Source organism: Pseudochaenichthys georgianus, chromosome 3 (assembly GCF_902827115.2).
Source record: "Pseudochaenichthys georgianus chromosome 3, fPseGeo1.2, whole genome shotgun sequence".
Classification (NCBI taxonomy): Eukaryota; Metazoa; Chordata; class Actinopteri; order Perciformes; family Channichthyidae; genus Pseudochaenichthys; species Pseudochaenichthys georgianus.
The window spans coordinates 39,982,908-39,999,041 of record NC_047505.1 but is presented as its reverse complement, the minus strand read 5'-3'; the positions used below and the strand labels follow the sequence as shown (position 1 = coordinate 39,999,041).

General features: G+C 40.3%; 1 protein-coding gene across 2 annotated transcripts in view; it reads left to right on the top strand.

Annotated features, from left to right (window-relative positions):
• The window catches only part of spon1a (spondin 1a), a 115,490-nt gene that overhangs the window by 88,218 nt on the left and 11,138 nt on the right, over positions 1 to 16,134 (top strand). For both annotated transcript variants that reach the window (XM_034076741.1, XM_034076738.2), the window contains exons 7-8: positions 1,683 to 1,747; positions 8,140 to 8,341. In XM_034076741.1, the coding sequence (XP_033932632.1) occupies positions 1,683 to 1,747; positions 8,140 to 8,341 (267 nt within the window). The remainder of the gene's footprint in view (positions 1 to 1,682; positions 1,748 to 8,139; positions 8,342 to 16,134) is intronic.

The following is a 16,134-nucleotide window of genomic DNA, read 5'->3' as shown; positions in this document are numbered from 1 at the left end:
TCTCTGGGATTTTGATTAGATTGTTGCACGTTCGTTTGATCCATATATTGGCATCTTTTTTTTAACCCATTTTTCCACAACATATTCTCATCCTCTCATCCCCCACATCTCATGTATACTATATCTGTAGCTGATGATACATGCAGTCTAATATTCAACTGTAAACACTAAGCTTGCTCTAAAGAAATAAGAATATTTGTATGCTTTCCACAATGGGAAAATATAAAATGCATCCAATGGGTATTAGACACAATAACACAAATACAATGTCATCTTCTATGAAAGCTCTGCAACAAAAAGAACACCTGTATTTGTAAAGCTTTCAAATGTAAATGTCAATTTTTATTGAATCTTTTAAGGTATTGTTGTCCTTTATGTAGACCTTTCTTTTGCAGGTGTCCCTATCAGTATTGACTGCAGATACTGTGTGCATTAACCAATTTCAATCAGAGATTATTTAAATTACAGAGTTTTTATTGACATGTGCACTAGAGGCTGAAAAATGGGAATAGTCTTTGGCAAATGGACCCCATTGTGACATCAACTATTTTAAGAGGATGGTGAAGCTGTGAGTAGAATAGGAACTTGGGGACATGGGCTCTAGACACTGATGGTGATGGTGATGAGATAAAGACAAGGCTGAAGGTGAAAGAGGAGATTTGCTGCAACAATATTGCATAAAATGACAGCTTACAGAAGCAGAGAGGAGAATATATTTTAAGTTTGGCAGCAGCCACGTGATTGGCTGAAGGAGATTGTGGCAACATCTAGTAAACAAGTGAGCAATTAGCTGATTAAAAGCAGCAGGAGGGGTAAGAGAGAGAATTGAGTGAATGAAGCATGAATATAGTCTCTGATTAAACTTACACTAAACTTCCTTTAGTTTACCATTTTCAAGGCTGTACTGACATGTTTTCATTAGGGACAGGCATGCAGTCGGCCCAAATAGAAAACAGATGAGCTCAGATTACAGCCTGTACAGAGGGGGTGTAAATGTATAACATGTCTGCACAGCCCTCCACTTTAAAATATAATACACTGTAGCCATATGCTGTCATATTTTCATTAAGTGTTCTTGTTTTTAGCTTTTAGGTTCTTTGTATAGTTGCATTTAAAATTGGTGTAAATACAGTTCTTTAGTATCCTTTTTTAATGCTAAATTGTTTCTTAAGAATACTTGTTTTCTATTATCCTTACAGTATATATTTCTTTTTTTACCCATTATTGCAGCTTATTTATTAGATTGTTTATGTTCGCTCCACCAGATAGCAAAGCAAATTCCTTTTACCTGGCAATAAACTTGGCAATTCTGTTTGCTGCTATATTAATGTTCTGAAAGTCGTAAAACCTTAAAGTTAAATCCATAAAATAATGTAATCATTTAAGGGGTGATTATTGTATGAACAGCTTTTGTACACTCAATGTGAAAGCGCATGTTGAGGTTTGATGAACTTTAGCAGAGGCCAATTCAAAGTTACAGTAATCGTGCCGAAAAATGTAATCTTTGAACACAAAAAACATCATTATCCCCTGACCATAATGAACCATATTGTGTAAATGGAAAGTCTTCCATTGATTTTTTTTTTATCATTTAGCGGTGAAGCAGGATGTTTCAAAAGTGTGGATTATTTTAGTTGACTGAGATTCAGCTTTTGTGTCTTTTGTCTGTCTCTCTTCTTTAGGGTGATGGGGTCCTGACAGTCATCAAAATGAAAGCACAGTGGCCGGCCTGGCAACCATTCAATGTGTAAGTGATTTATTCTGATTATCATAAAACTAACTTCACATGTTCTACTTACTGTGCTGCTGGTTTTGCAAGTTTAATCAAAAAAGTGAATACAAATTGAAAATCATCTTTTCAATATTTTACAATGTTTCAACCAACCCAGTAGTTTCCAATAGGTTGAATTGAAATGACTGTATAAAGTTTACTTCAATAGGCTTAAAACTTGATAAAGTTTCGCCACAGATTCCAAGATCTTCCTCTGCTCTTGTTATTCTTATTAAAGCACAGTGGTCTCCTCTCTTTCAAAACGCTGTGCACAATATTTAAGACCATAGAGACTAAAACCCCTAATATTAAACATCTAGTCCTGTCTTCATAGAACCGTGGCTTATGAATTATTGTACCATGCATTAATGCATGAATGTATTATTGTGCAATGTTTAAAACTATTCCCAACATACATTGGATTAAATAATAAATGTATGTAGGCCACATTAGAGTGCTCCATCTATATGTTCACACTGTTAAAAAAAACAACAGTGTGAGGATAGGAACAACTCTTACATATTTTACAATCAAATCAGATCAGACTGTCATCAATATTTGTAAATCACCAGACCTTTTTCTCCCCTATCTTGTACAAAATAAATCAGCACAAAGACTAACTTAATAAAACATCTCGCTTCCCTCTTTAGGCTTTTGCTGCGGAGTTATTACACTTTAACACATCAAATCACACTTTGCTCTCTTAAATCATTAAGATTGGACACTATCAAAGAGATGGGATTCACTTTGCACTTCATGGTTCAAGGTTATCTCATGTTTCCCTCCAAGGCTAATTTGATTTAAATTCAGGGTGCACATACAAACACAATACAAAAAGACAATGTAAGCTATAGCTCAACAGAATAAATCACAGTGCAATCACAGCATGTTACCCTTACAATACATTCCTGATGTCACACATATGGAACAGGAATAATAAGTAGTTTGTAGGAAAAGTAATTGTTGATTTTGGGGAGTCTTGGGTTACAATGACCTCTTCTTTAACAGCCAAATTAACAACTCATGTTGAGGTTCCTCTCTTACATGCCTAACCCCAGCTGTGAATGTGTTGTATTATTTAATCATTCTTGAGCCCAAGCACCCGTTATAGGTCTATGGTTTAGTGGCTCTGCAATTTTAATTTGCTCCTCATATATGTATATGTCCACTGTGATGGATTATTTTAATAAACAAGTTAATGCAAGGGCCTTTATTTCAGATCTTAGAGTTCAAAGAGAGAGATAGAGGAGAGGACATTTCCTGAAATGTACTGGCTTGGGATTCAAACCAGCTTACTAGGCAACAGTGACCTCATATGGGCCGTCAGCTCCAACCACTGAACGGCCAAAATATTATCAACAACTTGTAAGCCATGTTATAGTAATTAATTCACAAACAAGATACTGTAGTAGTGTCAGCAGATACAGTGGTAAGAAGTTAGCGGAGCCCAGAGCGTGCTGATCAGTGAAAACCCAGCTCAAAGGTGCCCTGAAACTGCCAGCCATACCATGCACACTGTGTTTGTGTGCATTTACTCCTAAATTCACAAGAGCCATTTAATCTCTTATTCATGAGAAAAACAAGAAGCTTGTTGGCTCAGCTGGCTCAGAAGAAGTTCAGTGGTTAAGGCCTGTGTTGTTTTAATAACCAGGGGACCTCAGCAAGGGCTATGACTTTAGTCTCAAAAGGCAAGAAAACAGGAATAGAAGTAATGATATCCACTAATTAGCTTTCTGTGTGCTGTGCAGTCAACCAAATAATTGTTTCACACGATAATTGTGTACAGCACATCAGAACAAGTACGTTGATTTGGAGAGAAGGAAAGGCAGTTTTGTATTGATAACTACAAGTCAGTCCACGCTTTACTCAACCAGCTGGAAGACGTATCTTGTAAAGTCTAAAGAGTCTTGAGAGACTTAATTAGCCTTACATTTAAAAGATGCATAGAAGCATATTAACGTCAGCATGTTCAACAGCAGGATGTGCTTGTGAGTCTCGGTTCCATTAATACTGTGTACATATTCATGTTTGCCCTTTCCGGTGTATGTCTGTATTAGGAGGGATTTTGCTTTAATTAGAAAAATGCAATTCCATTAATTAAAGTCAATTATCTCGTCATCCCTATCCAGTTGTTTTAAACAGATGGTCTTCAATCAAAGCTTTCAATAAACTTCCATTTGATAAAAGGGAATAAGATAGATGGAAAGAGACAGAAAGCAGCAACAATGCAGAAAAAGGAAGCAGTAGAAGGAGTGCTTGTTTTTTTAAGTAATCGTTTAATCTAAAACCAGCTCTCAATTTTATTTTTCTAAAAAGAGAAAAATACTTTCAACGCAGCAGAGATGTGATAGGAGAGTAACGGTGTGTGATGAGAAAGAAATGAGGCTGAAGAAGTGACAGACATTATGACACATTTTACAGCAGAAGCTCTCCTGAGACCGGATACATAAGAGGAACATTTTTATCATTTTTACCCAGAGTATTAGAAGGATGCTTGTTATACAAAATAAAAGATGACTTAATCACCTATCGATAGGTATCAGGACACAGGCTTTTGCTAAACAAATCATGCCCATTAAATCATTATGTCAGCAATGACACAATAATCCATCCATCCGTCCATTTTCCATCGCTTATCCCAAGTCGGGTCCTGTGGGAATCAGCTTCCAGCAGAGGGCCCCACACTTCCCTTTCCCTGGCCACATCAACTATAGCTCTAATTCTGGTCTGATCCCTCCACCTAGTCCTCCTGGTTCTGTCCAATGGTCTACTCCCAGCTAGATATGCCTGCAACACCTCTCTAGGGAGGCGGCCAGGTGCCTAAACCACTTCAACTGGCTCCTTTTTACACAAAGGAGCAGCAGCTCTACTCCAAGTCACTCAAAGGTGACTGAAGTTCTCACCTTATCCCTAAGGGAGATGCCAGCCACCCTCAGATGAAAACTTATTTTGTCTGTTTGGACTTGCAATCTTGTTCTTTCAGTCATGACCCATCTTTCATGACTCGTGAGGATAGGAAATGTATAATAAATATATAAATATTACTCGCCACCGGCTTGAGCTTCAATATCAGAATACTTGTATTTATGAGTCCTTGCAAGAATGGAAGTAGTCATCATATACAGAGCATATGATACAACTAGTTCCCCGATGAGTGTCCTTGATATGCTTATATACAAGAGAGGGTGTTACACAGTCACAAGATGCAGAAATAACGGTTCAAAGCAGTATACAATGTTTTGTTTAGATTAGCTAAGACCCACGTCAGAAATGATCATGCTTGTCATATGTCTGTCTCCATACAGCAGTGCTTCTCAAAGTGTGGTCCGCGGACCACTGGTGGTCCGTGAGCGCCCCCTAGTGGTCCGTGAGTATATTGGTAACATTTCACATTTGAAATAAATACATTTCAGTTTTCCGCACTCTCGCGGGAATATCTCCGCAATGGAGCGAGGTTAAGTTTCACTTTCAATTGTACCATTTTCAGGCGATTTGTAATCTGTTCTAGAAAAACGATGTGTTTTTTTATATTTGTTGAGTTAGGTGGTCCGCGAGTGTTATTTTATTGGTTAAGTGGTCCTTGGTATGAAATAGTTTGAGAAACACTGCCATAGAGGCTGAATCATCATGTTAATCACATAGCTATCATATGCCTAAAACAGTGTGTCCTGACGCTCTTCTAGGTAATCATACATCCTGTCACGTACACAGCTACGTAGGGCCTTTCTTCTCATGTGCTACTCTGATATTGGAAGAGTACATTCAGTATTTTCCCAACAGGAATGAAGATGGACTTGATTTTGAGCTTTGCCTCAAAATCCAGTCCATCTTCATTCCTGTTGGGATCATCAAATAAATAACGGAATTAAGATAAACAGTATGATGTCAATTTAAAATAATACTTCACCATTATATTATATATATATATTATCCAAACCAATGGGCTGATGTGTTTAATGTTATTTATATGTGCTTGACATCAGACAAACATAAAAGCACATATAAGAAACTACATATACCAAGTCTGAAAATGGGAATACATTATATTTCACAAATAACTCCAGCACAGAAGTTTCCCTCTAAATGTTGTGTTTTCTATATTGTAGTGTCTAAGGAACATGTTCCCGAACTGAAAGACTTAAGTACCAATGTACTTAAGTCTTTCAGTTCGGGCTGTGTCTACTACTGTATGTACTCAGAATATAATCTTAAATTATTTCCTTTTCAAACACACTGTCCCTCACAAATGCACAAAAACACTCAGTAAGAAGGTTAGTGTCTTATAGATGAAATAAATAACACTCAAATCCTAAAAATAATGATGAAATACTACCTGACTCTTTGTGTCCTCGCACTCGCTACCCAATCAATCTATACTGCATTTAAATGGTTCCTTCCAGGACAGCTTCAGTATCTAAACGACACTCAGTGTGCTCCTTGTCGTTTCCCAACGACCGCTCACTCTTGTCACATATCTTTCTAATAACCAGACAACTGTTTTTGTGTTGTTTGGGTTCCATTTGATCGGCAGCTATAAAAAACAAGGTGGGCAACCGGGTGAAATAAGGAGCCATTGAATACAAGACTACAGCTGTTAATGAGCCTCTGTCTTTATTTCTGTCTGGGCTGTAAGCAATCAGTTATGTTCTATACATAGTGAGGCAATCAAATGCCCATGTAGCAACAGCATGCATTAATATCAACACCTCTCAACATTTGCACATCATTATTAATAGAAGCGTATTTGAATAACAAAAGCATTTCACTCGGGTTACCTAGGGTGATTAATGCTTTCCTCATTTTCTCCCAGACTTTTTTCTCTACCTTTCTATCAACTCCACATTTTTGAAGAGCCCAGGTAGCTGTCTGAGATAAGCCTCACTCTCGCAGCAGTCACTGAGCAGAGGCCCGGGAGAGTTGAGGTAAATCGTGTGTTCCCATGGGGACAAGGGCTATTTCACATGCACAAGGGCAGGAGTGAGTTGAATAAAGTCAAATGGATTTATATGGGTAGGGTGACAAGTGAAAGGTAGTCACTGGTGAATTGTCTCTCACAACTAGAACCTTCCCACTCCTAATTATTGTTGTTTGGGCTGGGGTATTTCTTGTTTAGGTTTAGTGGTTAACCATTGGTCAAGACAGAAGGCAGAAGCTTTGTGTTTGTCTCCTGTCCTGGAATAAAGACATTGAGGAGATTGATTTGTTTTGGCAATGTGAGTGTAAAATATGTCAACCGATTTTCTTCTCATTCCCTGCAATTTGTAGGCAGTGTAAGTACCTCTCTGTCTCTAAAGGAGAGTTGAAGTTTCCTCTGCAATGGTGATCTTTGAACAGGGCGAGTAACTCGGAGTTCTAACACCCTGAAATACATGGATTCTCTACTGATGCTTACAAATGTGTTTCAGTACATTTATTCCCCCAATTAGACCTCTGACCAAACCTTTGATATCGTATCAATGATTTCAGCATATTAACCTATCCAGGTGGCTTGTGCTATCGATGATTTCATAAATAACAACCAATTGTTCTTTCCTAGAGCGATTTACATTTTAAGTGTAATCTGAATGTATTTTACAACTACGTTGTTATAATTATTTTCTTAAATATGCATGTTATATTTTTCCAACAAGAAATAAAAGAGAGAGAGGAGAAAGTAGAAAGATGACTTTGGAATGCAGTGCTTCTGGAAGTTATTTATAATAAATTATGATTTGAAAATCAACATTATGAATGATGCCTCAAACTATTCTTATATAAATATTTTAATTATATAAAGCCTACTGAGCATCCTTGGCAAAACATTGTTTTTTTGGGGATGCAATTAGTTCTATCTTTCTTTCTCGTTTTAAGGTTGACCTTGTTATTCGACCGCACATACCCAATATTAACAGAATCAGGGCCAAAAAACCTTGATATACATTTCACTCGTGTGCACCAGACTGGTGGATCGATTTAATAAACCTTCCCACTGGCTTTTTTATTGAATTCAATTACATACAGCCTCCCATTAATGGTGAGACACTGTCAGTAAAATATCATAACTTTCTTTACTTGGATATCAGAAACTTTTACTCCTGTTTTTACACATTGTGGGCCATTTACGCACAACTTGCTGAAGACTCAATTGGAAATATTAGACTTTACGCGTTCATTAGGTTATTAGGCGCAACCAAATGCATCATTAGGTTTTCTTTTGTTCCGGCTGGACTTCTCATTAAAGGTGGAGCAGATGCAGCCTTGCCTCAGGTCTTGTGAAGGACACACCTTTGTGAGCCATTCGGGATGCAGCTGACGTCTCTTTCTCTCGCATACTCACACTTATAAACGGCGTTGAATCACACAGAATTCATTATCACTCTCTCCCTCAGGCGGGCCGCCCCCTCAGCAGAGTTCTCCGTGGACCGGAGCCGTCACCTCATGTCCTTCCTGACCATGTTGGGGCCCAGTCCAGACTGGAACGTTGGTCTGTCTGCGGAGGACTTGTGTACCAAGGAGTGTGGTTGGGTCCAAAGGGTGGTGCAGGACATGATCCCCTGGGATGCTGGCACTGACAGCGGGGTGTCATATGAGGTCAGTAAAAAGACAGTAACAATTTGACATTAATTAGAAGAAGTATGTAATGTTCCCCTAAGTGTAAATACAAAAATGCTTCGTTATTATATTACATGGGCTTGCAGTGTTTCCCACAGAATTTGATTCCAATCATGAGCCCACCTCACTATCTATAAGACCAACAAAATAAAAAAAATTAAATTATTATATATATATTTTTTTTATGAGATCCATTTGTGGCGGACGATATTTCATTGTGGCGGCCCACCACAAATAAATCAATGTATGGGAAACACTGGCTTGTGTTTTGTTTAATCACTGATCTATCTTTTGAAAATATAATGTGTTAAGTTGTTTCATGGGGGAAAAATAAATTAACTTTTATTTATTTCCAGTATTTTTGGTGAAGAAGGCAGGGATATGAGGCTACATATCCTCTAACATGACACGATTAAAAGTGTATTTTCCTGATATTTAATGCTGTATAACAGTAAAGCCATGTTATCTTCTGGACTTAGATTTTACCCACCTAGCCAATTATACAGACATTACTAAAGATTATCAAGCGAACATTTCATATTGTAAGTATGTTGTGAAAGCACCCAGAGTTAACCCCTTCAATATTCTTGCAATTTCAATGTTGGGGTATTAAATCAGAAATATTGTGATCATTATTTTCTCCATCTTTCCAAGTCCAAGTTATCCCTTCATTATTTTGTGAAACATCCTTTTCAAATGTATTCAATTTAAAAATGTACCAGTCGTTATTACTTGAATTCCAAATTAGGGGGAATGAGTTCTCTGTGATCATCATACAACAGTCACAACAGTGTCTCTGAATGTATGACTCAACTCAGGTTACAACCCCACAGTCCCACAGCAATCACAACCATCTGCAGGCTGCTACTCTCTCCACCTTTTACCCCCTGGATGACCTTCTTCCTCACTCTCAAGTCTTCCCTTCACACTCACGTTTTGACCTTGTCATCACGCCAACCTCTTCCTGTCTGCCCACATTCACAATCATTCCCTCTCTCACCTCCTCACACATTGCTCGTCTGCAACAATTCAAGTGTCATCCCCCATCCAATTCTCCTTTAACAGCCTTGTGCGTCTTCCCCTCCCGCCCTCACCCTGAGGTGCTGCCTGCTGCGTGCTCCGTGTTTCCAGTCAGCACTAACAGATGAGGCTGTGCGTGTGCATGTTTGACCAAACTCAATAACGACATGTGAGAAACCTTTGGCTGTTCTCACAGATGAACCCACTGAACTGTGCTCGCTTGCTTGTTTTGGCCAGCCTCAGGGATACATTCACTCTTCTTCGTTTCACTCTCTTCCTTCTCTGTTTCTCTCTCTTTCTCACAAACACACACACACACACACACACACACACACACACACACACACACACACACACACACACACACACACACACACACACACACACACACACACACATTAGAGCCTACTAGACTGACTATGTCCTCTGTTACAGACTGCAAGGAACTATCAAAAATTCGGGCACTTTTAAATAGCAAACATAGCTTGGGCTTGCCATATGCTGATCCATTCATGCATAGATATAACTACAGTCTTTAAACTGAATGTGCAGTATTTAAATTGTATACAGCAGGGGTTTCAAGGCTGTGAGGTTTGCTTCTCGCAAAAAAAAGAGACTTAAAATGAAGATACCATAAATTAATAAAGGGACTACATTTTGTAATCCACAGGAAGTCGTTTCTGTAGTTTGACTAGGTGGATTGGTATTTTTATAACATAGTCAGCAGTTGGAGTTGCAGCAGTGTTCAAAATGGCAACTTCTTCTGGGGATTCTTACCAATGCTTTACGGCCCGTCTACACTACAGCGTCGACAGCTCCAATCTGCTCCAATATGCCCATTCACTTTCAATGGGGTGACGTCACGTAGCCGCGCTTTTTCGCCGAACTGAATTGTGGGTAGCAGAGCGAGGCGTCTCAGGCGACAGAAGTTGAACAATGTTCAACTTCTGTCGCCGGAGTAGCCAGCGCCAGCCAATCAAATCCCGTTTCCCAAAATCTGACAGCTGAAGCCGTAGCCAATCAAACCGCGTCTAAGCTGGGAGAGATATCCCGCCGTTCATTTCTATATTTCAAAAAAAGTTGGAGGAGAAACTAACTATCGCCGTAGCGAATCACCCGGTTTTGTATGACCAGACCCTCTTCACCTACCGGGATACAAACCGGAGGAACCAGGCATGGAGGGAGGTGGCAGAGACAGTGGGGGAAACTGGTAGGTTTATATATATATTGCTCGCATAAAATCCCCGGGGTTTTTTTGCTTTGTATGTCGGGGGCGGGAGATTCATGTGATTGGTTGTTGGTCGTGTTGCTTGAATAAAATCCCCAAGCTCCAGACACGCCCAGCTCCAAGCTATTTTTGGAGCTGTAGTGTGGACGCTCCGTTACTTTGAAATATCATTACCCCTGAATATATTATCATAAATCCACAAACATATGCTCCCTAAAAACGAAAGAAAATGCCTGAGGATAATCATGTTTTCTTTAGCATCAAAGCAACCACTTCTGACACCATTGGTGATGCGCAGTGCAACACCACAGGGGGCAAGACACAGCAAATACCTCAGTATTGCTTAGTCTTGCCCCCTGTGGTGTTGCACTGCGCATCACCAACTCATCCTCATCCTCATTTGAGCTCACCTTTGAAACTGAAGCCATAGGAGAGACGGTTGTCTCCACCTGGTGAGCTTTAGAAGACTCACTTTGGTCATCCCTGGTGCAGTACTTCTTCAGCATGTTGATATGACACACTCTGGTAGGACGTCTGCGGTTAGGTGTTTGAATGACGTAGTTTGTTTCACAGAGCTTCTTATCTACAACATAAGGACCAGCAAATTTAGTAGACAGAGCAGAACCAGGTACAGGCAATAGAACCAACACCTTGTCACCTGGCTGAAACAAGCGCGCTACCGCCTTCTGGTCGTAGCGTTTCTTCATGTTCCCCTGGGTAGAGGTCAAAACTTCCCTAGCCAAGGAGCAAGCACGATTTAGACGATCCTTAAGTTTGGCGACATACTCCGGGATACTGCAAACTGTTTTCGTGGGCATGATCAAATGCTCTTTAAGAACTCTGAAAGGACCTCTGACCTCATGTCCAAACACTAGCTCAGCAGGACTAAAACCTAGAGACTCCTGAACAGCTTCACGGGCAGCAAATAACACTAAAGGAACACCGTCATCCCAATCTTTATGAGACTCATGGCAATGTTTTCTTAACATGCATTTCATAGTCTGGTGAAACCTCTCTAATGCCCCCTGACTTTCAGGATGATATGGGCTGGATGTCACATGTTTGATACCTAAGGTGTCAAGTACCCGGGCAAACACTTTAGACATGAAGTTGGTACCTTGGTCTGTTTGAACTACCTTCGGTAGACCAAACATGGAGAAAAACTTCAGAAGTGCCTTGGTGATGACCGGGGCAGTAATTTCCCGTAGTGGGATGGCTTCTGGGAACCTAGTGGAAGCACACATGACAGTTAAGAGAAACTGGTTTCCAGTTTTAGTTTTAGGTAAGGGTCCCACACAATCCACAATCACCCTTTCAAATGGCTCTCCCATTACCGGAATAGGAATGAGAGGAGCAGGGTGAATCACCTGATTCGGTTTACCAACAACTTGGCACACATGACATGTTCGACAATATAGAACTACATCAGACTTAAGTCCTGGCCAAAAGAAGTGTTTTAAAACTCTTTGATATGTTTTTGTTACCCCCATGTGACCTGACCATGGATGATCATGAGCCAAGGACATCACCTGAGAACGATAGGTTGTTGGCACGACAACTTGATAAATTGCTAAGGAGTCTGACTCCTCACAGGCATCACTAATCCAGCGACGCATTAATAGGTGATCTTCCATAATGTAGGCCATCTTCTTTGACTTGGCCTCTTCGTGACTGATAACATAAGAGATACATTTAGAAAGTGTTTCATCACTTAACTGGGCTGCCATGAATTCTTCCCGAGTGGCAGGCAGTTGTACAAGCTCTGAGCTGTTACTGGGTGATCCAGCACCAGCAGACCGGGCCTCCTCTGGCAGTCGGTCCGACACTGTCATGTCTTCAAGAAACTGCCCTGTAGCAAGAAAAGAATCAGACAAGACCTCTCCGTATTTCTTTGACTGTGCCCTTGTAACAACACAAGCAGGAAAGATTTCGGGAGGTACTTCAGCTGATTTCTCTGCGTCTAAACTTAGATCAGGAGAATCAATGACCTCAGGTACTGGCTTAACTTTGCCCCCAGCCAAGTCATTACTGAGGATGAAATCAACACCTTTGATGGGCAAGGCAGGGAGGACAGCTACTTTAAAGAATCCTTTGACAAGAGATGAGTGAATATAAACATTGTGCAAAGGAGCCGCAACTAGTGTCATGCCTACCCCTTGAACAACAGCACTTGATCCACATGATGATCTGGAGGTTAAAGGTAAGATGCCTTCCCTAATAATGGACTGAGAACCTCCTGTGTCCCTAAGTACCTGTACTGGCAGCTGGTCTTTAGGATCCCCTGTTAAAGAAACAAAGCCCTTGGAAATAAAGGGTTTGAAACAGGGATCAGGTACATCATCTTCCTGGGACATTTCTATGTCTGATAGGGAAACTCCTTTAATGAGTCCCATGCCTTTTGGCGTTTGAAAGCGTTGCGAAAATTGTTGTTTACGCTTTAAGAAATGACACCCTGAAATAAAGTGTCCTGTTTTATGGCAGTAGTTACACCCCGTGGAGGTGATGGTGGTCTTCTAGACCTTTCAAAAGTTGTTGGGCCAAGATCAGGTCTTCCGGTTTGTGATATTGAAACGCTATCTGGGCGCAAGGGTGAAGAAAACACAGTCTTGTGAGTGAGCATAAATTCATCTGCTAAAACAGCTGCCTTAGCCAGTGAAGTAACCTTTTGTTCATTTAAGAATATCACCATCCTTTCAGGCAAAGAATTCTTAAAATCTTCCAAGAGAAGTAACTGACGAAGACTCTCAAAATGATCCTTCACTTCATTAGCCGCACACCATTTATCAAAGAGAATGCCCTTCTCTCGCGCAAACTCAACAAATGTCTGCGTAGCAGACTTTTTATGGTTTCTGAACTTTTGTCTGTAGGCCTCCGGCACAAGCTCATAAGCACGCAATATCGACTCTTTAAGCACTTCGTACTGCAAGCTTTCTTCCAAAGAAAGTGAAGATACCACTTCCTGAGCCTTACCTACTAATTTGCACTGAAGTAGGATTGGCCACATGTCTTTAGGCCAGACTAGTGCGGTAGCAATTCTCTCAAAAGCACAAAAATATGAGTCAACCTCTGACTCTCTAAAAGTTGGCACTAAAGCAATATTTTTACTAACATCAAAACTCTTTGTATGAGAGACTGTATGTGAAGGTCTTGACCTCTCAAATGTCTGCTCTGAAGAGATTCTCAGGGCATCAACTTCAAGCCGCTTTAACGTGATTTCTTTCTCAGCTTCTATCTCTAACTTGCGAATCTGCAGCCTGTGTTCATAGTCCGCTCTACGCTCCTTTTCCTGGCCCTCCATCTGAAGACGGACAAGACGAACTTTTAGTTTGGCATCACTACTTGCACCTAAGCTACCCGGAGAGAAAGCCTCAAACCTAGGAAGCGTTGCAGGAGGAGCTTGAGGACTAAACTTGTCAACTCTAGGTGTAGCTAATACTCTTTCCCTATCATCTTCAATAGACACCTCAGCCCTAGGCTGAGTTGACATGCTTGGGATTACAAGAATCTTTAACTCCTCTAGTTTTTGCAGGATTTTCTCTCTTATCTCTTTTTTTACTTTATACTTGTCTACTGTAATGTTAAAGTGAGCTGCAATACATAACATATCATCTTTGCGACAGGAATACGTATCAACACATGGACTTTCAATAAAGTCCTGTAAGTCAAAACCCATTTTTCAGCCAATGTACAACACCTACAATAACTTCTCAATTATTGGTTGTTTTTATTTCAGGAAAATAGAGATCCCGGACGAGTCCCCATTTGTTACGTCCCCACTAAGGTCTAGGGCAGGGGTCTCCAACACGTCGATCGCGAGCTACCGGTAGCTCGCGGGCAGCTTTTCAGTAGCTCGCCGCTCGATTATCGATTATAGCGTAGTAACGTTGCTTCTTGATTTTTCGGCCGCGGACGGACAATAAAGTGTTTTTATTTTAGAATTGTTTCTGTCACACGAATATCAAATGTGTCGGTGACGCAGAGATCAAGGAAGGAACAGACGTGACAGCGGCACAGCGACACCACACACGGAGCAGTCTGCTTTCTCCAGCAGCACCAGTCAGAACCAACGGCAGAATGACCCGCTCTGAATCAGGCTGCGTCGCTGCGGCTCAGAGACACACATGGAGGGATTTGTGTTTTTGAAAAACACTCGTTATCGTCATGTCAAGTCTTGGATTGCAGAGTATGAATGTCCTCTTGCTATTAGTATTTTCAGTTCATAAATACGTGTGTAAAGTTTGTGAAGGCAGGAAGAAAGCTTCCGCGATCACCGTCTCCTCTCCGTTCCTCCAAACCCCGCCCCCTCCCTGAAAATAATGAGTGACAGGCTGATAGTGACTTTATTATTCACTTAATCACTGATTGAGATATAATGAAGCTAACTTAATCTCATACATTCATGGGATTCATGCAACAGTAAGACAGAGAATGTAAGTGTGCACCCACATGCACTATTTTTTTTTTAATAATGCTTAAATACTCCTGGTGTCTGCTGTGTTCAGACTCAAGTCATGTGTGTGATGCCTCATTCAAGACATTCAGTGTCCTTTTTTTTTTAACAGAAGACCGTTGCTAGAAGCTGCAGCTAGACTGCAGAAGTATTAGTTTTTAGTTTTTGAGGATGGAAAAATGTCACAGATATAGGGAGGCTAGACCTATACAATTCATTTATTATAATTTCATGTCAACACGAAGAAGAAGAAAAGATGGCTGCACTGTTCAGTGTCAATCCTGTGGAGATGGAGGTTATAAATCTCCAAAATCATGTTCAGCTTAAGTCTCAGCAAAACTCACAACATTTCTGGAGCCTTAGACCCAGAAAACTATAAGAACATCACCAAGCAGCACTGAACCTGTCTGCTTTATGTGGCTCTGTTCTACAGACCTTTGTGAAGCAGCTTTTTCTGGCATGAATGAAATCTAAATACAGAACAAGACCGACTGATGAACATTAAATGACTCCATTAGTGAACCTAAGTGGGTCCAGCATACATGTATGGTAGACTCCATGCAGCGCCAGTCGTCTCACTGACTGTAAAAAAGAGTGAATGCACTTATTTTACACACGTGCCATAAGATGCTTGCAAGGTGGTTATTAAGGCGATGTATTTACTATGTGGGCCATAATAAGAAGTGAAAACATTGTAATTTGCTCTTGGACATGTATGTGAATCTTCAGTGAAGTACTTACTATGTTGTCCATATTAATATGTGAGAAATTGTCGTTTTCTTGGACCTTGATGTGAAGTTAAGATTTTAGATAAGCTTTAGGTGTTGCAATTTCACACAAAAGTAGCTTAATTCAACTGATGAGTGCTATGTGAATAAATGTAAGCGATGCAAGTAGCTCTTGGCCACTTTCATTTTTTCAAAGTAGCTCTCAGGTGGAGAAAGGTTGGAGACCCCTGGTCTAGGGGATCTGGAGACAATAACGTACAACCAATAATTATGAGAGAGTCAGAGTAAACGTTGACAAAAGGTTTATTCCTTGTAACCTATCATAATACAATTAAACAGAAACACT